This window comes from Triticum aestivum, chromosome 7B, assembly GCF_018294505.1.
Source record: "Triticum aestivum cultivar Chinese Spring chromosome 7B, IWGSC CS RefSeq v2.1, whole genome shotgun sequence".
Classification (NCBI taxonomy): Eukaryota; Viridiplantae; Streptophyta; class Magnoliopsida; order Poales; family Poaceae; genus Triticum; species Triticum aestivum.
In genome coordinates, this window is record NC_057813.1 from 756,715,768 (window position 1) to 756,742,472 (window position 26,705).

The 26,705-nt window shown below is 45.4% G+C and overlaps 2 protein-coding genes across 7 annotated transcripts; both read right to left on the reverse strand.

Annotated features, from left to right (window-relative positions):
• Positions 1-2,363: 2,363 nt before the first annotated feature.
• Positions 2,364-7,342, reverse strand: LOC123156119 (uncharacterized). The gene is made up of 12 exons (XM_044574290.1): positions 6,981-7,342; positions 6,661-6,864; positions 5,701-5,784; positions 5,460-5,578; positions 5,270-5,371; positions 4,802-4,921; positions 4,632-4,697; positions 4,170-4,236; positions 3,997-4,050; positions 3,277-3,369; positions 2,951-2,983; positions 2,364-2,850 (listed from the first exon to the last, which is right to left on the reverse strand). The coding sequence occupies exons 1-12, from the start codon at positions 7,095-7,097 to the stop codon at positions 2,752-2,754; spliced, it is 1,158 nt and encodes a 385-aa protein (XP_044430225.1). The 5' UTR covers positions 7,098-7,342; the 3' UTR covers positions 2,364-2,751.
• A 1,077-nt stretch (positions 7,343-8,419) lies between these two features.
• On the reverse strand, positions 8,420-14,719 carry LOC123156117 (splicing factor 3B subunit 2). 6 transcript variants are annotated; one of them, XM_044574288.1, is made up of 18 exons: positions 14,487-14,719; positions 14,265-14,421; positions 13,909-14,103; positions 13,624-13,731; positions 12,460-12,537; positions 12,120-12,212; positions 11,645-11,731; positions 11,445-11,546; positions 11,260-11,355; positions 10,920-11,053; positions 10,707-10,797; positions 10,487-10,572; positions 10,322-10,415; positions 9,538-10,097; positions 9,329-9,422; positions 9,132-9,193; positions 8,924-8,996; positions 8,420-8,766 (listed from the first exon to the last, which is right to left on the reverse strand). In XM_044574288.1, exons 1-18 carry the CDS (start codon positions 14,546-14,548, stop codon positions 8,686-8,688), a joined length of 2,253 nt encoding a protein of 750 aa, XP_044430223.1. In that variant the 5' UTR covers positions 14,549-14,719; the 3' UTR covers positions 8,420-8,685. The 6 variants fall into 6 exon arrangements, with proteins under 6 accessions (XP_044430223.1, XP_044430222.1, XP_044430220.1 ...); XM_044574287.1 differs by having other exon boundaries at positions 9,329-9,425; XM_044574285.1 differs by having other exon boundaries at positions 9,329-9,461.
• Positions 14,720-26,705: the final 11,986 nt, after the last annotated feature.

Sequence of the window (26,705 nt, forward strand, 5' to 3'; positions counted from 1 at the left end):
GCTTTTTTCCTTTTTGAAAAAAAGAAAGAAAAAAAGAACCCAAGGGAGGATCAAACACAAGACCTGCTGGTTTAGGGCAAAGGTGCTAGCCACTCGCCCTAACAGGGTTATGTATTGAAATGCAGCGCTATTCTATACATGTACACAGGATATTTCTGATGTTTTTTTTTTGTTGGAAAACCAGCGAAAAATAGGAGGCCCTTGGGAGGATTGAACACTGGGCCTTTAATTTGCAAGCTAACGTGGTAGCCGCTCAACTAGATCGAGTTTGGTGACAAAATTGGCGCTGGGCCATAAATATACACACTGAACATTTTTTAGTATACGGTGAATATTTTTTAAAATGTAATTTTTTAACTAGCAACAAAATTCTGAAATGTTTGAAAATAAAAGTGAATTTAAAAATACACACTGAAATTTTTTTAGTATACGGTGCAGTATACGGTGCACATTTTTCAAATACACACTGAAATTTTGTTAATATACGGTGATTTTTTAAAATGCACACTGAGCATATTTCCTATACACGATGAACTTCTCTTATATACAGCGAAGAGTTTTCAAATGTATGGTGAACCTTTTTTTCTATATACGGTGAACTTTTTTTATTACATGAATTTTTTTAACAACATGAATAAATTTTGGAATTACCAACTTCCATTTTAAAAGGATACGAACATTTTCTAAAAAAATGGCCATCTAAACGCTGCCTCCAGCTAAGCGGCAATGTTTTGACGCTCACAAGGGTCAAATAGAATCGGCGGGGTTTCGTACACCGAGTCACAATTTGTGTACGTCATTCCTTCTGCGAAGAAGCCTTGGTGAACACTCTTCTCTCATGGACCCGAGCCTAATTGAGTTTCATTTTTTTGGAAAATCAACAAAAAAATATGTGCATTAGTGGGATTCAAACGGCTACATGAGATGCAAATCCCACCACACTAACCAACTACGCGAGCCGACTCTCATGGAATAAAATGAGCTATATCGTATTTATACACTACAACATATGACATTTATTTTCGTCCCAATCCCAAACGATATGCACTCACTCTTGCGCTTGCAATACTACGTTTTTTTATTTTCTTCAAATAATTGTCGGCTCAATTCAGATTGAAACGTATGTGGCCCTCCATAATGAAGCACGAGGAGACATTGTATAGAGCATGTGCCCGAGGGACACACAAGGCAGCCCTCAGCCCCAGCTCAAGAGATTAGTTTAATCATTCCTTTGCACTGGCGGAGTTTAGTCCCTTGGGGTGGTGCGATTCAATGGCAGGTGTGTCATGTGATGGTCAAGCTCGTCACCTTTGCATTGACCACGTCTAGATACATTATGATCAGGTGGACACCAGGGTCACCATCAGTGAGGGCGGCAATTAGGAAAAGCGGCGATAGATGGATGTCGTGTTGAAATAGAGGACATATGACTTGCACGGCGCACGAGGTGGAAACTTTGAGTCATGCTTATTAGGCTAGATGTGTGTCGTATTATTACTTTTCTTCCGTTGCAACGCACGGGCATTTGTACTAGTTTCTCTTAAGTCTGGAACTTGCAACCTTGCAAGCATCGGAAGCAGCCATCTAAAAAAAGGGCAACACCATGTATGAGAATCAGACTGGCAAGTTATTCATGCTCGACATTGCCACCATGGAGTTCTCCTCGGTCGACCTCCCGCCTAGTCCCTGGAGCAATTCCCAGATGGCCTTTGTGGAGGCAAGGCAAGGGAGGATTGGGTTGTTTGCTCTCAGCCACAATCGCCTCTTGTATTCCATTTCGGGGACCCCCCAAGGCTGTGGCTACATGTTGTTGACTCGAGTGTCCTCAAAGCTCGATCACCCTGTTGGTTGATTTGGCCATGTCCTGGGATCCTTTCATGTCCTCAAAGCCCACATGCATGCCACATGTTGGTTGATTTGGCATGTTAGATGGGTAGATGGGTCGTCCACCGGCCGACCTGACCTGCCTCGTATATATTAGAGATGGGTGCTGCAGACTGTTAATTTGCATGTTTCCTTCCATGTAGTCTCTCTTGTTTGTTGCTGTTATTTGGCCATTTTGTAAATTGGTAGCAGCGCCAAGTCCTGCCTCATGCAGATGATGGGGATCCTGAGCTTAGAGAGGCGGTGGGTTCCAAGGGGCTTCGGCCTGCGACGGCTCTTTCCTCGCGGCCTTGATGTCTAACGCCTAACGGGAGGCAGCAGTGCCGCGACAAGAGGGAGTTTCTTTGGGGTGCAACATGTGCATCCACTTGTTTGGTTACAACAACCATATAATCTATGATTACAACTTATAATGTATCATCTCCGCTTACAATTGAAACTGCACACTACTATTACTCTTTTGGATGGAATGCATCACCTCTTATAATGTATCATCTCCGCTTATAAATACTTATTATTACTAAAATAACTGCACATACATATATGCATTTGTCACTATACAACCTCGGCGAATGGAGAATCGAATTAAGGTTACAAGATACTGTGTCTGTCAGCCACTGGTAGTATACAGGTGCTTGCTCGGTTTCTCCGTGTATTAGCGCGACGCCGTTCCCACTTGTTCTTCCAGCTCTAGAGGGCGGGGTGGTGTGTGTTAGTCAGCAAAATGCCTAGAAGGCTATATATAACTAACTGTTTTCGCTATGAGGCCTACATGATCTCGACTCCAACCGCCATGATGAATGTGGACGCATCCACCCATGTATGGTGGGCCTTGTATCTTCATGTCAGATGTTTCTTCCAGAGTAATCAGGCGTCAAAAGGATCCATCCACTCCTCATCTTCCCTTACGGCTTTTTCCCACCGTTCTTTGAACTTTTCCAGCTCTGCCGACGACTGTCTTCTAATCTGATGGTTGAAATAAGAGGAGTGCAATTGACGTTAGAAGATATGTAGGAGAAACATATTGATTTAGGTTTAGAGGGAAGAGAACATAGGTTATACTCACGTGTGTCCGCAAATCCAAAGATCTTCGAGGTAACTGTACCAAGAAAGGAAATTGTTGATCAGATGATAATACTGGCGTTAGTTATCTAGCAGGCATAGAGCAATCAAGGCTAGAAGGATGGCCATCGAGTTAGATATCTTAACTGATACCCCATTACCATATTAAAAGATTCAATATGTGTGTTCGTTAGTTGCAATTTAGATTTTGTAACCTTAGAGATGAATCCGGAAACAAGAGACATTTTCTCTCTCTGTAATTTCATTTCACATCACATTGTCACCAAAAGTATATACGGCATTTTACGAAAAATATGACAACAAACAGACCTTGCTGGTATCTGATGGTCCTCCTAATGATGGTATCCCTTGATGGACGACATACTCACTGTCAATTACACCGACCTTCTCAGCTCGATCACCCTGAAATCACGTAGCACTGCATGCATCAGAATTTTCCAACAAACTCATGTGTATTAGAGCATTCATCTTGATCTGACAGATGATAGTTGAAACACCAGAAAGAATTAAGCTGCAAAGTGACAGAAGAACACACCGCAATAAATATAATGGAACAAAATAAGACAGAAGTCATTAGTACTATCAGAAAGAGGACTAAGAGCCATATTGTACTTGTTTGCCCATAAATTTGATCCTTATCTTAGGATATGAATAGCTAAATTTGATCCACAGGTGCCAAACGCTGAAAACAGAGTAATCTTCCTAGAGCATACTAACAAGTTAAGTCATTAGTACTATTAGCTAGAGTACTAAAAGCCATATTGTAATATTTAGCCCATAAATTTGATCCTTATGTTAGGATATGTATAGCTAAATTTGATCCACAGGTGGCAAACACTGAAAACAGAGTAATATTCCTAGAGCATACTAACAAGTTACACATTTATAATTAAAAATATCCAGCTCATCGAAGGAAGTGACATATAGCACGGCACACTTGAAATGTGAAAAAAAAGGGAAGTAAAATAGGTTGTAAAGCTTGAATGTGAGCAAAGCAAACCGCCATGGGATTTGAGCAATCTTAAGTACCTGAGCACAATAACCAAGCTTCATGTCAAGGCCCCATCCATGAATCAAGTCATTCTGCAAGTTCGAGACATTAAAACTGGATGTGCTATGAAGAGTTATGACCCTCCAGTCACACTTAGTAGATCAGACGATATGATGGATTATCGAGTAGGTTAGATGATCAGAATTCGTACCTGTATTAGATGCCATACGCATTTCCAGGCAGCACGAGAAAAAACTGGTGCCATGCCCTCAACCCACCTATCAAAGAATGCTGAGTTACAATACTAGTACTAGTAATCAATCGAGCTAGTTTATGAGAACGAGATCAGCAGAATTTGCTCAACAATCAATCAGTTGGATGGTGTAACTTTATTTTGCTGATCACACGAAAAAATGTTATAGAACAAGGCAGCATTTTGATTTTTGGCTCTACAATAGCTGATAAAACAACATAAATTGGTTCAAAGAATATGACCGTAACTCTGTGATGTAACTGTCTTTTTCAATCACAGAATAATAAAATATAGCACAATTTAATACTCTTTGTCATTGGGCATGCTAAACAAGAGGTCTAGAGAACAAACTACGATGGCAAAGTATAATTTAGAATAGCCACAAAAATTACTATGCAATGCCAAAGCTTCAATTTGTACCCTGTGCATGGAGGTCCTTTACTATCATCAGAACAGTTCATGCTTGAACGATTGTCATATACTCTCCTGCAGAAGAGATGAAGAATTAAATATGTCAACAAATGCACAGAAAAAATGATTAGGAAAAGAATTCATATTCTGAGGTGTGAGAATTAGAAAGGCACAAGCACCTATGCACTTTTGTCATCTTGTTGCGGATTGTGATGCGGTGGTGAATATCTGTTGATAGATCAGGATCCAATGCGGGTTGTGTGATTTCTAAGCCTTCGGACACCATTATATCAATATACCTAAACAGGCAACATGAAAAATGAAAAGGCATTTTTCTACAGAAAATGCAACATGGCAGGATATATATTCTCAAAAGCAACGATAACCAAAGCAAGTCAATATCTCCTCCAAGTATATTGCCAATAAAAAAAATCATCCCAGTAGGAGTTTCAAGCTGAATGCATACTCCCAAAATAAGTGGAACAACAATTATATCTCGCAAACAAGATTTTACAGCTAGAACAAAAGAAACTGAACCATTGTCTAAATGACTGTTTCATAACTACTCAGGCCATCACAAAAATCAACATTTGCGAACTAAAAATAGACGATTTCAGCATAATGAAACGATATGGCGTGTCTCATACCTCTTCGGATCAAAGTTCTCCACACCAAGGTCTTCATCCCACAAAAAGATGAAATCGTAGATAGCCACAACACTAGGATGCAGAAAACGCTTGGCAAACCACCTGCATAGGAACATACGCTCATTCCAAATGTGGGTGATACATAACGAGGTAAAAGAGACAGCAAAGTATCTGCGCGGCTGGGGCTTACCATTTAGTTTGGTTGGGCGCAACTATGTGTATGGCCTTATCGCTCCACTCGAGGCTACGCCACCCATCCACGTTCCCGTCATAATGGAACAGCATGACCGTGTAGCTCTCATTCAGAAACTAATAAAACAATTAAAGCATAGTAGGGCGAGCATCGAATCAGAACAGACAAAACCTTCCCTTTCAAAACGAGAAAAGCAGTTGGCGTTAAAGGAGACGGACTCGAGAAGAAGAAGACGGACCTTACGAGCCATTACGTCCACATTCTGCATCTGCGAGATCCCGACCGCCATCGCCAGGAGAGCTTTGTGTCTATCATTCTTATTCTGCAGGCAAGGGTGAGCAGTAGTATGCACATATTAGAAACAGAATGGGCCAATGAGTCGGTTGCCCGCCCGCTAGGAGCTTGCAACTAGAATTGCGGATCCTAGAGGTTTGCGAATTATGATGCTAGGACGCGGGGATATCTCCGCTAAACAACCGTCAGAGACAGGGACGAAACAGACAGGTGAACTGAACTGACAGAACCAGCCGCAACACCGTACATGAACTACACTTGGAGCAGAGGTGAGTGAGAGGCAGTACTCTAAGGGGGCAGTTTGATCCATCCACTCAGCATGGTTCACTTGCAGCTAGTAAGTAAATAAACCAACTGATAATGAGTCGCAGTAACTGTAAGGAAACGATCCAGAGCAGAGTCGAGCTCAATTAACCGGTTTGCTACGCTAAAAGCTCAGATTGGCGTTGCCTTGAGGCAACCCCAAGGCTTGCGGCAAGGGGGCAGTTTCATTCATCCATTTGGTGTGGTTCAGTTTCAGATAAGAGACCCAGCCAATTCTAGGAAGCAACTGTAAGACGAGTAAGAGGACACTTTGATCCATTCATTTAGCATGGTTCACTTGCAGCCAGGTAAATGAACCGACCGATAACGAGTCGCGGTAGCTGTAAGCACAGGAGCCATGGCGTGGGCGGACTTAATTAACCGGTTCGGCACGCAAAATGCTCGAAACCGTCGCCGCGTTAAGAGGCTAGTATCTGTTACGTACTAAGGAACAGTTTCATTCATTCGTTCATCCGTTCAGCGTGGTTCAGTTTCAGCTAAGAGACCCAACCAATTTTATTGATAATAATAACAGCAACTGTAAAAAGAGTAACAGTGACAGTACAGGGGGGACGCCGGAGGAGGGGGAGGAGGAGCGGACCTTGGGGATGGCGCGGCTGGCGGCGGGGTCCCAGAGCGGACGGAGGAACATGTCGGAGCTGGTCTGGACGATCCCGCGCGGCAGGCCCTCGGCGCCGGTCCTCCGGTTCCAGTTCCAGCGGGCCGCCGCCTTGCCGCCGTCCCCCTCCCTGCGCCGCTGCTGCGTGGCGGTGGCCGCGGCGTAGTCGGACCTGCCGAGATCCACCTGACGGAGGAACAGAGGCCGGGGCTCGAGTGTCAGTCAGTGAGCGATTCATTCAGGGGAGCTAAAAATGGAAGGGAAAGGTGATGGGGCGAGGGGGGAAATGGAGGGGGCCGTGCCTTGAGGTGGTGGTGGTGGATCTGGAGCGAGGTGATGACGATGAGCGCGACGAAGGCGGCCAGGTAGCCGCAGCCGCAGGGGCCGGCCCGGCGCGGCGGGAGGTGCGGGTACTTCATCCCCGGCGCCGCCGCCGCCGGCCGTCCCTTGGCCCCTCCGCCCCCGCCGAGGGAGGGGAAGGCCGGGGAGCGCGGCGGAGGAGGAGGAGGAGAGGAGGGCGTCGGCGCTCCTCGCCGGAGCGGGGTGGGGGTGCTGGGGAAGGAGGAAGGTTCTGGAGGGTTCTAGAAGGAGGCTAATGTAATGGCCCATTCATTTCATTATCCCGAAATGGGCCTTAAACAAATGGCGTCCTCGTACGCACGCCCGTCGCTTTTCGGTCGGCCTCCCATCCCACTGCCCGAGAGTGGGTGGGTGGGTGGGTGGGTCGGGCCCACCTGCCAGTGGCTCGGTCGGTGGCCGAACTCGCATAATTAATTTGGGAGGGAGGCTTCCATTAGCGCGTGATGGTGCGGGACAGGTGGCAGTGAGCCGACGACGAGTACTTTTTTGTGTGCTACGTGTGACGTGTCCCGTTAATGCACGACGAGCCCTTGTTGGTTGGCTGACACCACGTGTATCTCGAACTAAAATACATCGACATAATTCCATATATGAGATTGAGTCATGGAAGGAAGGTAGAGCATGAGGAGGAAACCACATTCGTCTTCAACCGGTGGTGCCCATGACCACAGCTCCTCCAAACACCATAGAGGTTGGTTCGTAGGCGAGCTATCGTCATGGTCAATGTCGGTAGCCTTCTTTCGATCCATGCATATCCGGTTTGGTCCACGGCCGCTGACAATGCTGATGGGGTCGGAATGGGATCGGGTGCTGTCACGCCTCGTCGTAACGTAGTGTCCGGTTTTGTCTTGGTTGGTGATTGATTGATAAACAAAAAAAGAGAATGGAAAAGTAGGAAATCTACATGGTTATACCGTTGAGGTCCTTTGTCTAGTCGAGTAGGCGAAGGATGGAGCATTGATTTCATTATTAATAACTTTGTTAATAAGGCCAGATGGAGCATTGATTTTGGGCACTGCTGGTGGAAAGAAAACAAAAAACAAGCCAAAAGATGATGATGATGATGTCGGCATACTGCGTGTCCACATGGGTGGTTGCATTTACCTAGATATATTTTATTTTAATCTATTTGGCATTTTTTTTATTTTTGGATAGGTATCAACATGGCAATCCTGGCAAGCACAAGACCTGGGTGGGTGGATGGGATGTGTGTGCATGAAGAGAGGATGATATTGGGAGACTAGGGCTGGGTGGGATGAATCATCCATCATACAGTAGCTACCGACAAGCCACTCGTCTCGTGTCAAGCCGTGAGCCGTCGACGTTGCTCTTTCCCTCCATATATATCTCTCTCTCTCTCTCGGCTAGTTGGGGGCAGTTGGGCTCGTGCTCAAGATGTATACTCAGAATGGAATAGTTTGGACACCCCTACACCAATCAGTCGGTGTAGGGAGTAGACAGCCAACCAATCGCCTATCCCATCCCATCACATGCAATGCACCGCATCTTACTCGCCATCTTTCTACCAACCAAACTCTACATCCTTAGTGTACCAACAACACGGGGCTCCCTGTACCTGTCCACCACAACCCCACTACGGTCACATAGTGCCGCAGGATTGCGACGGCGAGAGACGCTGGTCTGATCTTACTTGGCCGCCAGGGCGTCTTCTACGGCGTCGAGCTGGTCGGGGTGGATCGTGACGTCCACCCTCTCCAGCCTCTGCTTCTTACCAGCAGCAACAGCGGCACGGGGAAAGGAAAGAAAAGAAAAAAGAGGCAAAAACGTCAGAACCTCAACTAGCAAGTACATACTGACTGTCAGGCAAGCAATGGGGTTCGATAACAGGCGATGAGGGAGGGAACTCCACTGCTAATGGGCTCACCCTTTTACTTTTTAGGCCTGATGATGATGATGTTGATGTCGACGGTTTATCTTGCGCTCCCACCAGCACGTACCTGTGATTAAAGCGAGAGTGCGCGTGCATGCGTGCGGCGTCTGACTTTTTATGGTTTTCATTTCAAAAAGCTAAGCGGGGATCGAGAGGGGATTGATTGCATGATAAGGGTTGGGTTAGGGAGGCATGCGCATACCTGTGGCTCGACAAGTACATCGCACTGGCAAAGGCAACTCTTTCTTCCTTCTGTTCAAGAACCTACATAGGAGTAAACAGCAAACTGACGATTATCAGCAACGACTAGCAAACCCACACAGGGAGCACTTTGTTGATTATCAACAACTTGATCAACAGCACTATGCTTTCTCGGACACGGAGAGCACTTTACATCACCTGGTATAATGGCATTTCTGCCTGCTTCTCAGGCTCCTTCCTCCATGGCTTCCGGAGGTCGATAACATCTGGTGTTTCCACACCAGCTGGAGTACTGCTGCCACAACCAAAAGGCCAAGTGAATCCCAAGTGTCTGCTGCAATATATAATTGAAAAGAAAATTTTAATATGGTAACTGACAACAGAAGAACACAAGTACATATAATTACCTTGAGATGGTGTAACCAGACCAAAAGCCTTCTACTATTTCCCCCTCTTCCAGTGCCTCCGCCTCCTCCTCTCCCGCTTGCCGGATGCCTTCTACTATTTCCCCCTCCTCCAGTTCCTCCTCCTCCTCTTCCTCCTGCCGAATGACTTCTACAATTTCCCCATCTTCCAGTTCCTCCTCCTCTTCTTCCTCTTGCCGAATGCCTTGTACTATTTCCCCATCTTCCAGCTCCGCCTCTTCTGCTTTCCGAGTAGCTTCTTCTATTTCACCATCTTCCAGTTCCTCCTCCTCCAGCCCTTCCAGAGTGCCTTCTTCTATTCCCCCCTCTTCCAGTTCCTCCTCCTCCTCCTCTTCTAGAATGCTTTTTTCTATTCCCCCATCTTCCAGTACCTCATCCTCTTCTTCCTCTTCTAGAATGCCTTTTTCTATTTTCCCATCTTCCAATTCCTCCTCTTCCTCTTCTAGAATGCCCTTCTCTATTTTCCCATCTTCCAATTCCTCCTCTTCCTCTTCTTCTTCGTCCAGTTCTCCCCAGTTTTTGCTGCGACCAATAGGTCCTCCCTACATAATTGCATAAAAGAAATGTTAGTTCTGCTCACTACTAACTTCATTTACAAGGTTTATCGTGCTGAATCCAAAAACATTTTCGTATACTGGGTTGGCTGCCTAGGCTGTTGGCAACAAACAATAGTGGGTTTCCAAAGGAAACATATGAGTAATTTTTTTTTCAAAAAGGTATGAGTAATTAGATAGTGCCAAAAGGAACTTTTAAATAGATAAGTTACCTCGTCAGTTGGAGGCTTTCCTAACTCCCCAGGTCCATCACCAAAATTGCTGCCTGGTGATGACGGTGTACCTTGTGCTCCAACCAGCACGTACCTGCAAAGTGAGCACGTGCGGCGTGAGACTTCTCTGATTAACAAACTAGACGGGACTCGGGGAAGGATTACTCGGTAGGTTTGGCCAGGGAAACATATGCGTGGCTCGATGCGAACACCGCCCTATGGGTGATCCTTACTTCTTTCTGTTCAAGAACCTTCAGAGGGAAGAAACAACATGTTAGATGATTAACAGCGACGAATAGCCAAGCCAAGTAGTGGTTAATTATCAAAAATATGATGATTAATGCCACTTTGCTTTCTCGGACACAGAGAGCAGCAATTTACTTACCTGGTATAATGGCCTTTCTGCCTGGTTATCTGACTCCTTCCTCAACTTCTGAATGTCAATAACATCAGGTGCTTCCACACCAGCCGGAGTACTGTTACAGCAACAAGGACAATTAGACACTAGGTGTCTACTGCACTATCTAATTCTAATAAAAAAAACTGGTAACTAACGATTACAATAACTGGCAACAAGAGAACAGAAGCAGAGAATTACCTTGAGATGGTGTCAATAGACCGAATACCTTCTTCTATTTCCTCATGAATAATTAGTTCCTCCTCTTTTTCTTCCTCTTCATCCTCGTCTTCGTCCAAATCTCCCCAGTGTTTGCTGCGATCGAGAGGTTCTTCCTAGATAACCGCAGAAAACAAATGTTAGTTCTGCCCACGAAAACCACAATACACTGCAACTAACTTTATTTGCAATTGCCTTGCTGCAGGAATCCAAAAAACTTTTACATATACTGGGATATGATGCAAAGAAACAATAGCAGGTTTAGAAAGAAAGTGTACGAATAATTAAATGGTGTGAAATGAAAATTTTTCAGATAGGGTACCTCATCAGGTCCATCACCCAAACTGTCTCCAGGAGAGATTGAGGCATTAAAACCTGGGATCTTCAGATGAGGATAAGAGGGTGGAGGACCAAAGAACTGGCAAAAAATGAATCGGGGTCAACTGGCTAATGATGAAAGCACTGTCGGTAAGAAAACCAGACAAACATAGGTTAGAAAATACATACCTGCATCCTGGTAACCCATGGGGGCGGGGCACCATCAGGCATACCAAGAGCTTTTTTAAGCTCCTGGGACAGCATACCTGGTTTCATTACCTTAAGCTTCGGCTGTCGAATGTGCAAGTAGAACTTAGCATCAGAACCATATATGGACTCATGGATGATGTCTGCTGTTTTTTGCTGTGTAAATATTGAAGATTACGTACCTCATACTCTTTCCCTTCATAATACAGATCACCATAACCAGTCAATGTGGGTTTTGTTTGATATTTGAAGAATGCATCATGCAAAACCTGTGGAGAACAACACATTATTAGCCTTGAATGACACCATGGTACAAACTGACAACTGGGCAGATCTAATATACTAAAGTTGCATCAATACGATAATTCATCTTTGAGTCTGGGCTCATCTGCTTATTAGTTGTGTAAGTTCCCACAACAATAGAATGGCACTCAGGGAGTAACTCTTATGGGTTCATGGAGGATTTAGGTTTGCATCAAAAAGAGGGCCTCAAATACAAACACGGCAAGAAAACTAGAGAAGGCACCGAACAGTAGCAATACATGTACTCATGGTTGTATGGAAGAAAACAGAGGAAACGAAACCCACAAACTGCTTCATATTTGCAGCTTGCGCAACATAACTAAACTACTATGATATGCAGGTGGAGATGTCGACCTCATAATCCATATCCATATTCCCCCTCTTGGGCTGCATACGGTTGTGCTGCTTCTGTTTGAATGTCTTTTTGTTCTCCTTCTGAAAGTATGCCTGCATAAACGTTTAGAAAATCAATTGGGCTTTCCTTTTTTGTGCAGGCAAATTTCCTAAATTTATTAGCTTGCCAAAGGACTGTGCCAACATGCAACATTTCCCCTGATAGAACAGACACTGACACTAGCTTACAAATATAACACTGGATTTACCAGCCAATCAGCCAATAAACCTGAATAGTAGCTTCACTGAAACCAACACAAACACTCCATGTATGTTCCTCAACTCGAAGAAAGTAAGTTACCTGTCTTATTTTTTCAATTCCAGTTGCAGCAATGAAGTCAGGAAGCTGGAACGGTTGTTTTTGCAAACCCCTCTTTCCCTGAGACAGGAACATAATGCATGAACCCAAAAATATGAACAGAGAAATAGGTAAATATGGCAGTCCTTGATGCTATTGAGTTTAGAATTTTGTAGTCTCAAGAAAAAGATAACAGTTCAAGAAGTACGATTCTGATTCTAATGCACCGAATATCAAAAGCCATGGACTCTAGTTGGACTCTAATCTGTACAGCAGAAGAGGCATCAAATGAATGCATACAAGATTCAACTATCCTATATACCCCCACCAGAAAAAAAACACTATCCTGTATACACTACAGAAACCATTCAAGTAGTACAACACCATTTCCAGCCTCCTCGATTGTTACAACAGTCCCTGCAAGAATTACAAATCCATATAAGAAGGATGAAACATGTTGGACATTATGGGCATGTTTGGTTTGTTGCCCCAGATAGCCAAAGCCACAATTTTGGTAAAGCATAATCAAGACGTCTCCAAAATGCCAGTAAGGTTGAGATTATTGGACTGCAGCCAACGACAACTTCTCTAGTTGTTGCTGTGCCACATGGATCCCACATTTCATATAGTACTCATCAAAACATGGTTAATGTAGGCCTTGGTTTACTGATTAAAGCACAAGAGATATTAGCTGTCCAAACGGGTCACAAATTGGATTGGCATTTCAGAAGAATAATGTTTGAAGCCCGTTACTCAGATAAATATCTATTTAGTACAGCCAACTATCTCTAGCCATGTCAGCCAAAGGGGATCTCAAATAAATAACTAGTTGGTATAGCCAACTATCACTAGCCATGTCAGCAAAAAAGGCACAACCAGCAGGCGTGCCAATGAGTTGAGCTTCCCTACTATGCACAAACAAAAGCCTTGGTACTACAAATTTAGTACTACTATTGGAATTAGGCCAAGCAACCAAATCTTAGGGACACTACAAATTTATGGTAGGATAAAACAGGGCAACCAAGCCTCCCCATGGCACCTGCTCCCTGGCTGACTTGGAAGAAAATGCAGCTATCTTCTGCATACCAACTTCAACTTACCGAGTAACCAATTTCACAAAACATGGGTATCATACTAACAAAACTAGATGTTTGAAAACTGACAAACCTGCAAGTACTTTCGTTTCTGGCACCAGTGTCTCGGAACAGGCACGGTGTTCCTGCAGGACTTGAGACATACGAGCAACTTCGGATCAGGGGCATTACCATCCCAGACCTGGAAAGGGAAACAAACAGCAAAGCACATGTGAGATGAAGAGCGCATTCATGTAAACATACCACAGCTAGCCAAACAGCATCAGCATGTCAACAAACATGGTACGCACAACAGGTAAACATTCGACGAATCGTCGACATTGCGGTTACACGAGAGCGATCGAAAGAGGGGAAGCACCTCAACAACATCAGGCCTGCTGCACATCTGCCTCAGCTCTGAAATCTTCACCCTCCGCAGCTGCTTCCTCTGCTTCTTCGACAGGACAGCTGCTTCCTCCTCCTTCTTTGGGGCCTCCTGCTCAGCAGCAGCAGCAGCATCTGGCCCCTTGTTCACCGCGGCATCCGCATCGCCTTCCCTCTCATTCTCCTCGCCCTACCAGCGACAACAAAATTCCGCTCGCTTCAGTCCCAATTCCAGTTCAACCGGAAATCACATTTGATGTCACCGGGCACCAAACCCTCGCCGAAACCCCGCGAAAAACCCTACCAAATTCCCCCGAAATGGGCAGCAATGGAGGAGGAAGGCGCGGATACCTCGGCCGGGGGAAAGGAGGGCCCGGAGACCTCGGCGGGCGCGGCGGCGGCGGGGCCCGTGAGGCCGAATTTCTCGAAGACGGCCGCGAAGGCGCCGAGGAGGAGGGGGGTCGTCGGCGCCGAGGCCGGGCTTCTCCGGCACGTAATCCACCTCCACCTGCAATAGAGCATGGAGTTAGACGCCGTCCGAGCGGATTACGGGGCGGCGGAGCAGGAGCTCGCCTGGGGGCGGGGGTCGGGGCCGGGGCGGGCGCTCTCCTCGGAGCCCTCGCCGGCCCCCGCATTGGCGCCCGCGGCCCTGCTCTTCCCGGCCCTGCGGCGGCGGCGGCGGCGGCGGTGGTGTCCGCCGCGTCCGGTGTCCCGCGGCTTGGGGCTCGCCGCGGCGGCGACGGCGGTGGGCATGATCGTCGTCAGCAGGAGCGAGCGAGACGACGAGAGCGAGGAGAGACGGGCTTTTGCTCTAGCTTGTGGACTGTGGTCGGTCTTGATTCTTGATTCTTGACTTGGGGGCTTCGTTTGTTGGGCCCAGCCCAAGCTGGGCTCTATGGGCTTCAACATTTGCTGCCACTAGAGTGAAACCCATAAATTTCACCTACTGATAAATAAATATTGAAGCCATAAATTGGTATCCTGAAAGCATCTTCACCCATAAATATTGATGCCCGTAAATGATGAGCAAATGGTTTAAAAACTGGGCTTCAAGATAGCACTTCAGGATTTCGATTTCACCCACTATAATATTCATGAATGATCAAGCCAGAAATTTTTTATGGATGAGGCCAATGATCGGAAATTCAATTTGGCTCCCGGGAGCATGTGCTCATGCGCATTAAAAATAATTTCTGAATGTCGGGAAAAATAGCAACAATATTTTTTTATGTATTTGTAGTACCATCTGAATGCTACCTACAAAGTTTTAGGCAGAAAGGTTAAACATTTCGGCATGTGCAAAAAAAGTTAAACACCAAATGTCACCCCAATTTGTTTTTTCACCGTCAAGCATGCTTGCGACACTAGCACGAACATCCACAGAAATATGCAGAATTTTTTTTAAAAAAAATTACCACCTTTTTTGCGGTATTGTTCATGAGGGAGCAAATGCTCCCCGGAGCCAAAATGCCCCTCCCTCCAATGATCCACTTTGAACTACCCTCACCTCAAGATAGCTCTGCAAGTGGTTCTGGAGGCCGACTGCAAGGAGGTGGTCGATCTTTGGGCCTCGCGCACTTATTCATGCTCATTGGTAGCACCAGTACTCATAGAAATAGGACTAGTTTTATCTTTTCAGTCTTTTATTATTCAACATTAAGGACAGTAAAACCGAGCCTAAACCGAGGCTTCTCACGCAACATGCATTTTTAGCCGTTCGATCTCTTGGTTCGGTCGTCATAGGCCGTCAGATCTGACTGCAGTTCCGCCTAGGCTATTGTGTAGATTCTTGGCCCAGCTGCCCTAAGGGGTTGCTGCTCCCGTAGCCGAAACTGATGTAGGTACTATGCTAAAATGTGTTTACTTAGCTGCCTTGAGATCGACCCCCAGCCTACTTTCAAGGTATGACTGCAGTGAAAGCTGAGAGAGCAATATGAATGTGTGTACTGATTGCAGAAAGGCTTCTTGATGATCTAACTGGATGTCATGTTCTTTGAAGAGCAAAATGCCAAGTGTTTGATACTTGTTCCATGGTTGTTTCAGATTTTGTGTGGGATTTACATTGGCTAGGGGTCGTTTCACATCTAAAAAAATATTGTATAACTTCTAGGTTAATTTAGCCCTTTGGGTTAATACAAGTTGAAGTTATTAATATCTATAGGAAGAGCAGCACTGTACGAGAGGAAAAACAGCAGTCGTGCGTACAATGTCGAGGTCAGCAAAGAAAATCAAAGTGTTCGTGGAGAAGAGCTCTTTTGAGTCGAGGAACAAGCGCACAAGGTCCTCGACTATGAACCATCATATCTACCTTGTTGCACTTCTGCTCACCGTCGCTCCAAAACAGCTACCCCGAGACTCTGCGCATTAGCAAGGTATCAAATTGCTCTTCTTATGGTTCCATCTAATGACCGCAAAGATGGAGATTTCTACATCTTAGCCCCCTTTGCACGTCACTCGGTGCATTTTATTGTGTATGCAAGGGGGGCATCTAAACTTTTCTGAGTTTCATGTATAGGAATGGAAAAACCTTTGAAGGATACAATTGAAGGAAATATGCCCTAGAGGCAATAATAAAGTTATTATTTATTTCCTCATATCATGATAAATGTTTATTATTCATGCTAGAATTGTATTAACCGGAAACATGATACATGTGTGAATACATAGACAAACATATAGTCACTAGTATGTCTCTACTTGACTAGCTCATTAATCAAAGATGGTTATGTTTCCTAACCATAGACATGTGTTTTCCAACTTGACATTCAAAATTAGTGCACCTTGCCTATTCATTTCTACAGCACAGGACAATTGAAGTTTTCCAACTTGACATTCAAAATTAGTGCACCTTGCCTATTCATGTTTAGGACAACTAAAACTCAGAGGTACATTGTATCTATTTCACCCAAAATAGAACGCTCGGTTACAATGTTTTACATGAGAAGTAGAATGGGCAACAGTAGCCGAGTCAACCAGAAAGATTGAGATTGTGAAGCAAAACTATCTTGGTTCCGAGGAAGTACCGCTCACCATCCTGCGAAATTACATGAACCATGGGACGAAGGGAGTATGTGGTAAGAACATTACCAACTTCTCAACAATACCACTGCCTAGATAATTCTGGTTGTACTAGTGGCTGCACCAGCACCCGGAGTCCATTTCATGTCTTGTATTAGCTCAATGTAACTATTGCACAACATACCGAAGAATAAAACTCACATTATATATCCTCGAAAAAAAGATTGTGATGCCTTTCTTATCGGCAAATCCCATTCGATCTCTCTCCATCCCTCTCTTTCTCTCCATCGCACGCCGCCACCACCAACGGCAATGCGCTACGCATAGGGTTCATCAAGTGGCTATCATTGTATCGCCTGACGTCATCCGGATCTATTGGCAATCGTACTGAACCTTGCTTGGTTTCTATTGGCAATCCAATTGGAACCGGGGCCTTGAGCCCTTTTCCTCTAAAAAAACGTCATCCGGATCTGGACCTCCGCAATATGCATATGTGTTTCTTTTTCTGTCAATTATTGAAAGTTTTTCCCCGCAATTTTTTTTCTTCGAAAGTTTACCACACCTTTTTTATGGGGATTCCGCCTCCCAAGTTATTGAAAGTTCTACCCCTAAAAAAAAGTTATTGAGAGTTCTATCCGGAAAGGAAAAAACACAATAGTTCTAGAGAGCGCACGTTCGCCATTGGGTCTTCCAGCCCGACGCCTTCCGTGCCTCTCGCTCCCTCGGACCTTGCGCCTCTCGCGCGACTGCGCCCGGCGCCGGCGGCTGCCCTCCGCCCGCGGCCCGCCCTCCTACGCGCTCCTCCCGTTCTCCGCCACGCCTCCCCTTACGGCCGCCGTCCAGCCCTGCCCCGGCCTCCTTCGACCTAGCCCTAGCCCATCGGGGCGAACGGCGGCGGCGCTCCGGCCCTGCGCTGGGACAAACGGTGAGCGCCCCTAATTCTGTTGCTTCTCTCGGTGATCCTGCTACCCAATTCCAGTTTGGTTCGCGTGTGTGGATGATTCTCTTCCGGTCTTTGTTTTCACTTTTCAGGAACCCTAGCTCACTCAAGATTGAAGCATGAGCCGGCGATGTTCCTCGGTCGCGATCACGACGGCCCTCCCGCTGGAAGACGAGGACCTTCTCCGTGAGATCCTCCTCCGCAGCCATCCTCGCTCCCCCGCGCGTCCGCCGTATGCAAGCGCTGGCGCAGCATCCTCTCCGATGACGTGTTCCTCCGCCGTTTCCGCAAGCACCATCGGAAACCTCCTTTGCTCGGCTTCTTCAATGGGAATATTTACAAAGAGTACCACTTCACTTCTGTCCTGGACTCGCCCGACTGCATGCCCGCCGCCCGCTTCTCCCTGCCACTCCCCATGCCCAAAGGCATCATACCCTACCACAAACGTTGGAACATAATGGGCTGCCGCCACGGCCTCGCCGTCCTAGTCAACTTGTCGCAACACGAGATCATGGTGTTGGATCCCCTGAGCCGGCAACAGTACCACGTGACTTGTCCACCAGGGCTCATGCTTGGGCAGGACTCCACCGTGGTGTGCTGTCATGCTGCGGTGGTGTGCACTGACAATGAAGATGGGCACGTGCATGGCGATTGCTTCTCGAGACCGCTCAAATTGGTCTTTATCTGGGTCACTGAGAACCTAGAAGACATGCACACGCAAGCATTCGCTTGCCTCTATGAATCGGTGTCTGGTCTATGGGGAGATATTTCCTCTATGGAGTGTACGTACGAGGTTTATGACATAGGGCCTAGTGTCCTTGTTGAGAATGCACTTTGTTGGTTGCTTTTTGGAAGTGATGTCCTTGTATTTGATCTTCAGAGTCAGAGACTTAGTGTGATCAAGAAGCCGATAGACACCGACTCCTATGGATCAGTCCAACTCTTACGGACGGATGATGGTGGACTTGGCCTTGCATATTTGTCGGAACTGACCATCCAATTATGGGAGAGGAAATCAAACTGTGATGGTGTTGTCAGTTGGGTGTTGTTGCAGAAAACCATTCAATTGGATGAGCTCTTTCCACACAGAGTGTTTAGTGACTTCAAAATGGTACTGATATCGGGGTATGACGAGGACACACATGTTATTATTCTGTCTGCGGTGACTGGCGTGTTCATGCTCCAACTTGACTCCATGCAGATCAATCATATTACCAAAAGAAATAGCATATATTACCTCACCTTTCATCCCTACACAAATTTCTATACTACAGGCTATACCTCCATGCCTACATGGGACAAACAGTAAAGTCTAATTTGTTTGTTTTGCAGATTGCTTGTGCTACCTGATTGCTGTAATATATATTATTCTTGTGATTAAAGACCAACGTTAACTAGGCATATAAGAATATGCTAAGTTGTTTGTTTCTTTGTTGGTCTGGTGCTTTATGGTGATGTAATTTCTTGTAATTATTGGGCTACATTAAAGCTAGAAAAGGAATATAACTATTGCTTTGATTCATGGCCCTGAACCTTCCGCCCTCATCGCTCTAAAGTTTGTTGTGGCTACCCACCTGAGACCAAGACATGCTTGTGGGGAACATTATCCTTTTGCAGCTCTGCTAGTTTATCTGAAAACTTTTGTTAAACTGAATCTATGTTTGCATTATGTTTTCAGTAACTTGAAACACATATCTTGCTTGGCATTCCAAATGTGTTGCTATACATATATATTTATGTATCTATAAATTTTTTGTCCATCATTTCTCATACTCAATATTTTAGAATGTGCTCCAGGTGTGCAAGACGAAACATTCACACAGAGGATGTATTTACCTTTGTGGGTTAAACTTACTCTGGTCTTTAAGAGTGAAAATAGAGTGTCCCGGTGCTTTTTATTTCTGAATGGGCCCATGTTACATTCATGCGCTGTGCCATTCAACTGCAAAGTGTACTTGACCCCCAAATAAGTCTTGATGTATGTGTATTTCAAATGGCAGTCCAATTCTGGATCTTGCCATCAAATATTTTCTCGTTCCAAGTAGCACTAATATATGTTTCTGGTTTTGGATATACAATTTCCGACGGTCCATAAAGTCACTAAGTTCTTGACGGAAAACCGGGGAGTGGAGAATAATAATTTTTAGTGTCTAAATCTCCTTATCCTGTGATTACAGTGTAATATGTGCCCTCTTGATGTTTGTACATTGATGAGTTGGTAAAAGACGCAAAAAGGCTTCTATACTGTTTCTTTTCTACATGTCTTTGCTAAATTCTACTATTATTTCACTGCTCGTTGTTGTTATTGTCGAGGTCACGTGCGTGTCCACCCCCCAAACACACGTCCTCTTCATTCTGCTGTTCCTCGTCATGCCGGACTGAAACATTAGTTCAGTAAAAAATATTTACCAAAGAAAATGCATGACACAAATATGCAAACTTAATTGTGAATTTAAGCATCTCAATTCCCCTCCAAGTCAAAAATATATCTTCTTTCCTGGCAAAAAAATATATTCTTTTTCTCTTTGAATGGAAATAAAATATTATTCACGAAAAAGAAAAAAAAGTAAGGACAAAAATCTCTATGTAGACAGAAGTGGACAGCTATTTTTCATCACCGACAATCGAGTACACTCCACCTACCCAGTTTTCATGTATTCATGTACAAGTTCGTGACAAGAAGAGATCATTCTATGCATGTCAAGACTTTATTTTCCATTCATTGATTTATTTCAGTGTGGCAAATCTTAGTAAGTCACAAACACTCAAGTATTGGGGGTGCTGCAGTTTAAGCATTCAATCGGGTTTTTACATCACATCTTATCTGATCCACCATTACAAGTGTTTCGTTCCTCCTCTCTGAATATGTTTGCCACACATCAAAACTGTGGAATGAGATATCTTTAGTCTTGAAAAGAAAGAAGATGCCACACATCCGTGCATTGTAATTAAAATTGGTACATGAACATCCAAGCATTTGTTGAATGTATTTCTTATGTCCAAGGACATGCATGGAGCATGATTCAAATTCATATGATTGGTGGATGCTAGATTCGATTATCGACCATCTTACTGTGTTTCAAACTTTGGGTTGGTTGCTGCGACATTACTAGGATGCAAATTATAAATTGTACCTCGTATATGATGACCGCCACCCTAGCTTCTACATTGGACCATGAAATTAAATCTTCCACGAAATTGCTGCTATAGCTACTGGGGAGTCTCGTCGCGACGTTATGGCCACCGCCGTGAAATGCTTGGGAATCCCATTAAACGGCCCAATATTCAGCAATAACCTACATAAATCCTCCCTCCCGACTAGAAAAGTGCCCACGATACCCGCGATTGCCCACAGGGAAATCATTTCTCACATGATTTAAAACTTTGCTTCTGTCCGTACCCGACATATTAACAAATACCCTCTGCACCAGGTTTTGTAGAAATAACAAGGCAATACACGTTTTGTTCCTACAAAATCCCTATCTGGGGCTGGTCCCCTCTCACACTTGGCCCATGCAGCCCTCCGGGGCCGGTGGCCCCACTTGGTGGACCCCCGGGACCCTGCCGGTGGTCCCGGTACGTTACCGATAAAACCCAAAACTTTTCCGGTGACCAAAACAGGACTTCCCATATATAAATCTTTACCTCCGGACCATTCCGGAACTCCTCGTGACGTCCGGGATCTCATCCGGGACTCCGAACAACATTCGGTAACCACATACAAACTTCCTTTATAACCCTAGCGTCATCGAACCTTAAGTGTGTAGACCCTACGGGTTCGGGAATCATGCAGACATGACCGAGACGTTCTCCGGTCAATAACCAACAGCGGGATCTGGATACCCATGTTGGCTCCCACATGTTCCACGATGATCTCATCGGATGAACCATGATGTCAAGGACTCAATCGATCCCGTATACAATTCCCTTTGTCTAGCTGTATTGTACTTGCCCGAGATTCGATCGTCGGTATGCTGATACCGTGTTCAATGTCGTTACCGGCAAGTCTCTTTACTCGTTCTGTAACACATCATCCCGTGATCAACCCCTTGGTCACATTGTGCACATTATGATGATGTCCTACCGAGTGGGCCCAGAGATACCTCTCCGTTTACACGGAGTGACAAATCCCAGTCCCGATTCGTGCCAACCCAACAGACACTTTCGGAGATACCCGTAGTGCACCTTTATAGCCACCCAGTTACATTGTGACGTTTGGCACACCCAAAGCATTCCTACGGTTTCCGGGAGTTGCACAATCTCATGGTCTAAGGAAAAAGATACTTGACATCATAAAAACTTTAGCATACGAACTACGATCTTTGTGCTAGGCTTAGGATTGGGTCTTGTCCATCACATCATTCTCCTAATGATGTGATCCCGTTATCAACGACATCCAATGTCCATGGTCAGGAAACCGTAACCATCTGTTGATCAACGAGCTAGTCAACTAGAGGCTTACTAGGGACATGGTGTTGTCTATGTACCCACACATGTATCTAAGTTTCCTATCAATATAATTATAGCATGGATAATAAACGATTATCATGAACAAGGAAATATAATAACTAATTTATTATTGCCTCTAGGGCATATTTCCAACACTACGGGCATTGGAGTTTTTCTCAATTTTTTGCAGGACAATAGAAGTATCCAAGTTCAGGTTCAAGCATCCGCACCACTAACTTCGTCACCTCTACAAGCAGAAGCATAAGCTCTTCTTCTTGCCGCCAAAGCAGCACAGATCTTACAAGTCGAGCAACCGACGTTTCTCACCGATAATCTTTCTCTTGCCAAGGCGGCGGCGAACAGGAATGTAACAGCAGATTCCACTCCTTGGGTGATTAGAGAATCTCTTGCTGATTTCTACAGGACTACCCAACATCTACAGTCGCAGGTGTTCCATATATCTAGAGAAATAAATGGGATTGCGCACAATGTAGCTCATCAGGTTCTTAGTCGCTCTTTGGAACCTGTCTATAGTTGCTTTGAGTCAGCTCACAGGAACAGAATATGCCCTGTCATTTCTACTCTTTCTACCTTAAATTTACAGGGTTTTGTACTCCATGTTCTACACTGTTTTTGAGTTGAATGAAATTGGCGTTGAGGGCGCCTTTCCCCGTGCAAAAAAAAGATCAATTTGTTCCCAACTTCTAGATGAACCAAGGTCCCCCCACCTCCTCACGCCAAGATGACATCTGCGGCAAGGTGGGGTTCTTACTGCAAGTACTACGTTCTTTTGTCTCCCGGCGGCGACGGTTTATTACTATGTTTGATTCCATTAATAATATTTTTAACTAGCACTTCTTCCCTTTTGGTTTAATTAAGTTTCCCAACTCAAAAATCTCTCCAACCTAGGCTGGTGGTGAGCGGTGGAACCAATTTCATAAGTTGCAATTAGCATGCTCATCTTTTCTCAAAAAATCATGTTTATCGATGCTTTAATGTGCATTAACCGCAGATGTATATATACTTGAAAATCATTAGAAATCAGGACTAATCGTCCATTCACTTTCAGTCTCGTTTTATTCTAACAGATTTGATGACTTTATGTTACTGTGTCAAGCTTTTTTCTTTGATTTTGATTCTTTGTGGATATGTGGTCGACACTATGGTGAAGATATTGTGATTTGACAACCTACACTTTCAGGGTATCATCACTGACCCAAGTACGTCGATCAATCAAGACCTTTCAGTTTTTGTGGATGGGAAACTCAAGGCTCTTTCAAAAACCTTTATTGGTAATATTCGTGCGGGTGAAAAAAGTGACAATATCGTTGCTCCAGTCCAATTGAAGACTCTTTGCTGAAATCTTGCGAGTATTTCTTCTAGTAGATATTTATAGCACGATGAAGATGTTTCAGAAAAAAAGCATCGTGATTCTTAGTCATAAGCTTTACTTTGTATTTTCTTGGATCTTAGATTAGTGTACCTATAATAGTTAGGAAAACGTTTGCACCCGGCACACCGGACGAAACTTGGGCTGGTCGCGCACGAGTCGTTCAATCCTTGTTGAAACGAGGCCTTTTCATTGTGCCACGTTGCCATCCTATCTTTTTTCTATTTTTTTCTCCCCCTCCTTCCTTATCAATTCGCTGGGCGATTCATTCCCTCTTCCTCTATTCCATTCACGTCTGATTAGGTCGCACAAGCGATGGCCGCCACCAACTCCGCGCGCTATCCCCAATGCACTGCCGCTCATCCGCTCTTTTGTCTTGGTTCCTCTCCACAGGTTAGCCGTATATATCACGGCGCCGCGCTGCGGAGATGGCCAGCAGCACTGTTCAGGTAAGAGACAACCACGTATGCTACAACCAGGGGGTGTTGGTTTTTGCTGGGATTGCCACGCTGTGCTGCATGCATCAACAGCAGCCAGCATCTACCCATGCTGCAACCAGTAGGTCCTAGCAATGGAGATGACGGCCTCCCGGTGCTTCAATCGGTGAGTTTTGTATTGGAACTGTCCAGTGAATAGCTACATCCACATTAACAAATGCTGGAACCAGGGACTGTAAGCCATTTTTGCTGATCGAATGTTTGATTTTTGCTACAACCGGCAGAAACTTTGCTGGAACTAGCTCTCTGCTTTGCTGGAAACGGCGTCGCGGGGTGCTGGGATGGGCTCTCTGTTTTTCTACAATCAATCACCGGGAGTTCTTCCTCATGAGTCGTTTTGCTGGAACCGGGTATTTTTTTGCTACAATCAATCAATGGGAGTTGTTGCTGATGAGTTGCTTTTGCTAGAACAGGTGTTCCATTTTGTTGGAACTAGGTAATTTTTTGCTTCAACCCACAAATGGAGAATTTGTTGCTTTTGGAGTTTTGTGCTGGGCACGATTGTGCAAGTCGACGACAGCGGCAACGTCGGTGGTGCTCCAACCATGGTGTACGCGCGCTGGAACCAACCGTGCCAGAGCTGCAATGGCCTGGTTTGCGAGCTACGGATGTAGCGTGCGGTGACGACGAGCTTTCAGCAGAAGGGTGTCAGGGGGTCTGTGACGGTGGTGTTCCAACGAGCAGCGGCGCAAGGGGACGGGGTGCTTGAGCCCCTCGCCGGAGCGCACGCGGGTGGGGGGCAAGGGCAGAGATGCTAGCGGGGAACATTGAAAGTGCGTTATGTCGACTAGATGGGGGGTGAATAGGCGATTTTTATAAATTCGTCACTGAGGAATTTCTAGGTGAAGAAATTCCTAAGCAACGACACACTAACAGCGGAATAAATACTCAAGTATAAGCACAATAGAGCAACAACATAGTCATCATGATGAAATGAAAACAAGCACATAGTATAGGATAAGCTGGCTGAAGACTATGTGGCTGAAGGATTTGGGTTGAGGAAATAGAGAAAGTTTTCAGTCAAAGTCTTCAAACAGTAATGATCAGGTTCATCAACACATGAATGAGGAAATGAAAGGGTTGAGGAAATATAACCAGTTGGCTTGGTGAAGGCAATGATTTGGTAGACCAGTTCCAACTGTTGTGACAGTTGTACGTCTGGTTCGTGTGGCTGAGTATTTAAACTCGAGGACACACATTCCTCACCGTATTCTCCTTGAACTAAAGTCGCACATACCTCGCCCAATCACTCGTGGTAAGTCTTCAGGTGACTTCCAAACATTCACAGACTTGGTCACTCGGCGATCCACAATTCATCTTGGATGCTCAGACCATGACGCCTAACCGTCTGGAGGATGCACAGTCCTCAAAGGTAACAAGCATTGGTTCCACACATGAACAATCTCTTCAGTGATGCTCAATTACTTTGGGTTTGTAGGTGTTTGGGTTTGGGTTTTGGGTTTTTCCTCACTTGATGATTTTCGCTCAAAGTCCTCGGAGGAAGGGTCGCCGGACTGCTTCGCGTCGGCCTTTGGCACCATGATCATGTCGATGCACGCCAGGGACCCCCCAAACTTGCTCCTGACGACATCTCCTAGTCCGGGACCGGCATCCCGATCCTGGACGTTCGCTCGCGGGCCATCTCCTTCGGCCCTTAGCTGGAATACCCCATCAACCCCATCTATCTCGCCGTCGGCAACGACAAGTTGTTCACTATCTGCCTCAACTCCTTTGAGGTGCTCTCCATGGACTGATCTGGTGACGACATGCAGTGGTCGTGGCAACTACTCCCAAATCCGCCGTTTGAGGTTTACGACGTCTGCTCCTATGCCTTGCACCCCGACATACAGTCCTTCACCGTGAGCATCAAGAAAGAAGCCACTGCGGCGATCTTCGCCTTCGACACGGAGGAGCTCTCATGGAAACAACTTGGCCATTGGGCGCTGCCCTTCGACGGTCGCGGTCACTTCGACTCTCTACTCTTCGCCTTTCTCAGGATCACCGAGTGCGAGGATGACCCGGACACGGTCGGCCACCTCTACTCCTGCTGCCTGCCCGGCTCCGACGCACCCCTCCGGTATCGAAGCTCGGCAAGGAGAAGCTGTTCAGCGAGGACCTGGGTGAGAGCAACTATAGCGCCAGCCTCCTTTACATGGGATGCCGGAGCAAATTCTGCCTCGTAGAGTGTGTCTACACTGATGAGGAGCATGAGGACGAGCCCCGACCCGACATAGGTCTTTATCGTCTCACCATGTTCTCCCTCAGCTATGATATGAATGGAGACCTGACCACTGGTGAGAGCCGCCGGGTGCAATACTACAAAGTGCCTGTCCTTCAACAGCCTGTGGTATTTTGGATGTGAAGTGCTAAAATAATGTAATTTTTGATGATTTCTATGTTTAATCATTTTTCAATTGTGATTTTCTCTTTCTAATGCTTATGTTTTAACTAGGGTGATATTAATTCAGTATCAGGTACATGATATCACTAGTAGAAAA

Coding starts and splice junctions, on each gene's coding strand:
- LOC123156117 (XM_044574284.1), bottom strand. CDS start 14,548: ATGCGGGGGCCGGCGAGGGCTCCGAGGAGAGCGCCCGCCCCGGCCCCG. Junction 13,732..13,908: donor GCAGGCCTGATGTTGTTGAG/GTGCTTCCCCTC, acceptor TTCCCTTTCCAG/GTCTGGGATGGTAATGCCCC. Junction 12,538..13,623: donor AGAAACGAAAGTACTTGCAG/GTTTGTCAGTTT, acceptor TTCCTGTCTCAG/GGAAAGAGGGGTTTGCAAAA.
- LOC123156119 (XM_044574290.1), bottom strand. CDS start 7,097: ATGAAGTACCCGCACCTCCCGCCGCGCCGGGCCGGCCCCTGCGGCTGC. Junction 2,984..3,276: donor GACCATCAGATACCAGCAAG/GTCTGTTTGTTG, acceptor TTCTTGGTACAG/TTACCTCGAAGATCTTTGGA. Junction 2,851..2,950: donor CTTTGGATTTGCGGACACAC/GTGAGTATAACC, acceptor TTCAACCATCAG/ATTAGAAGACAGTCGTCGGC.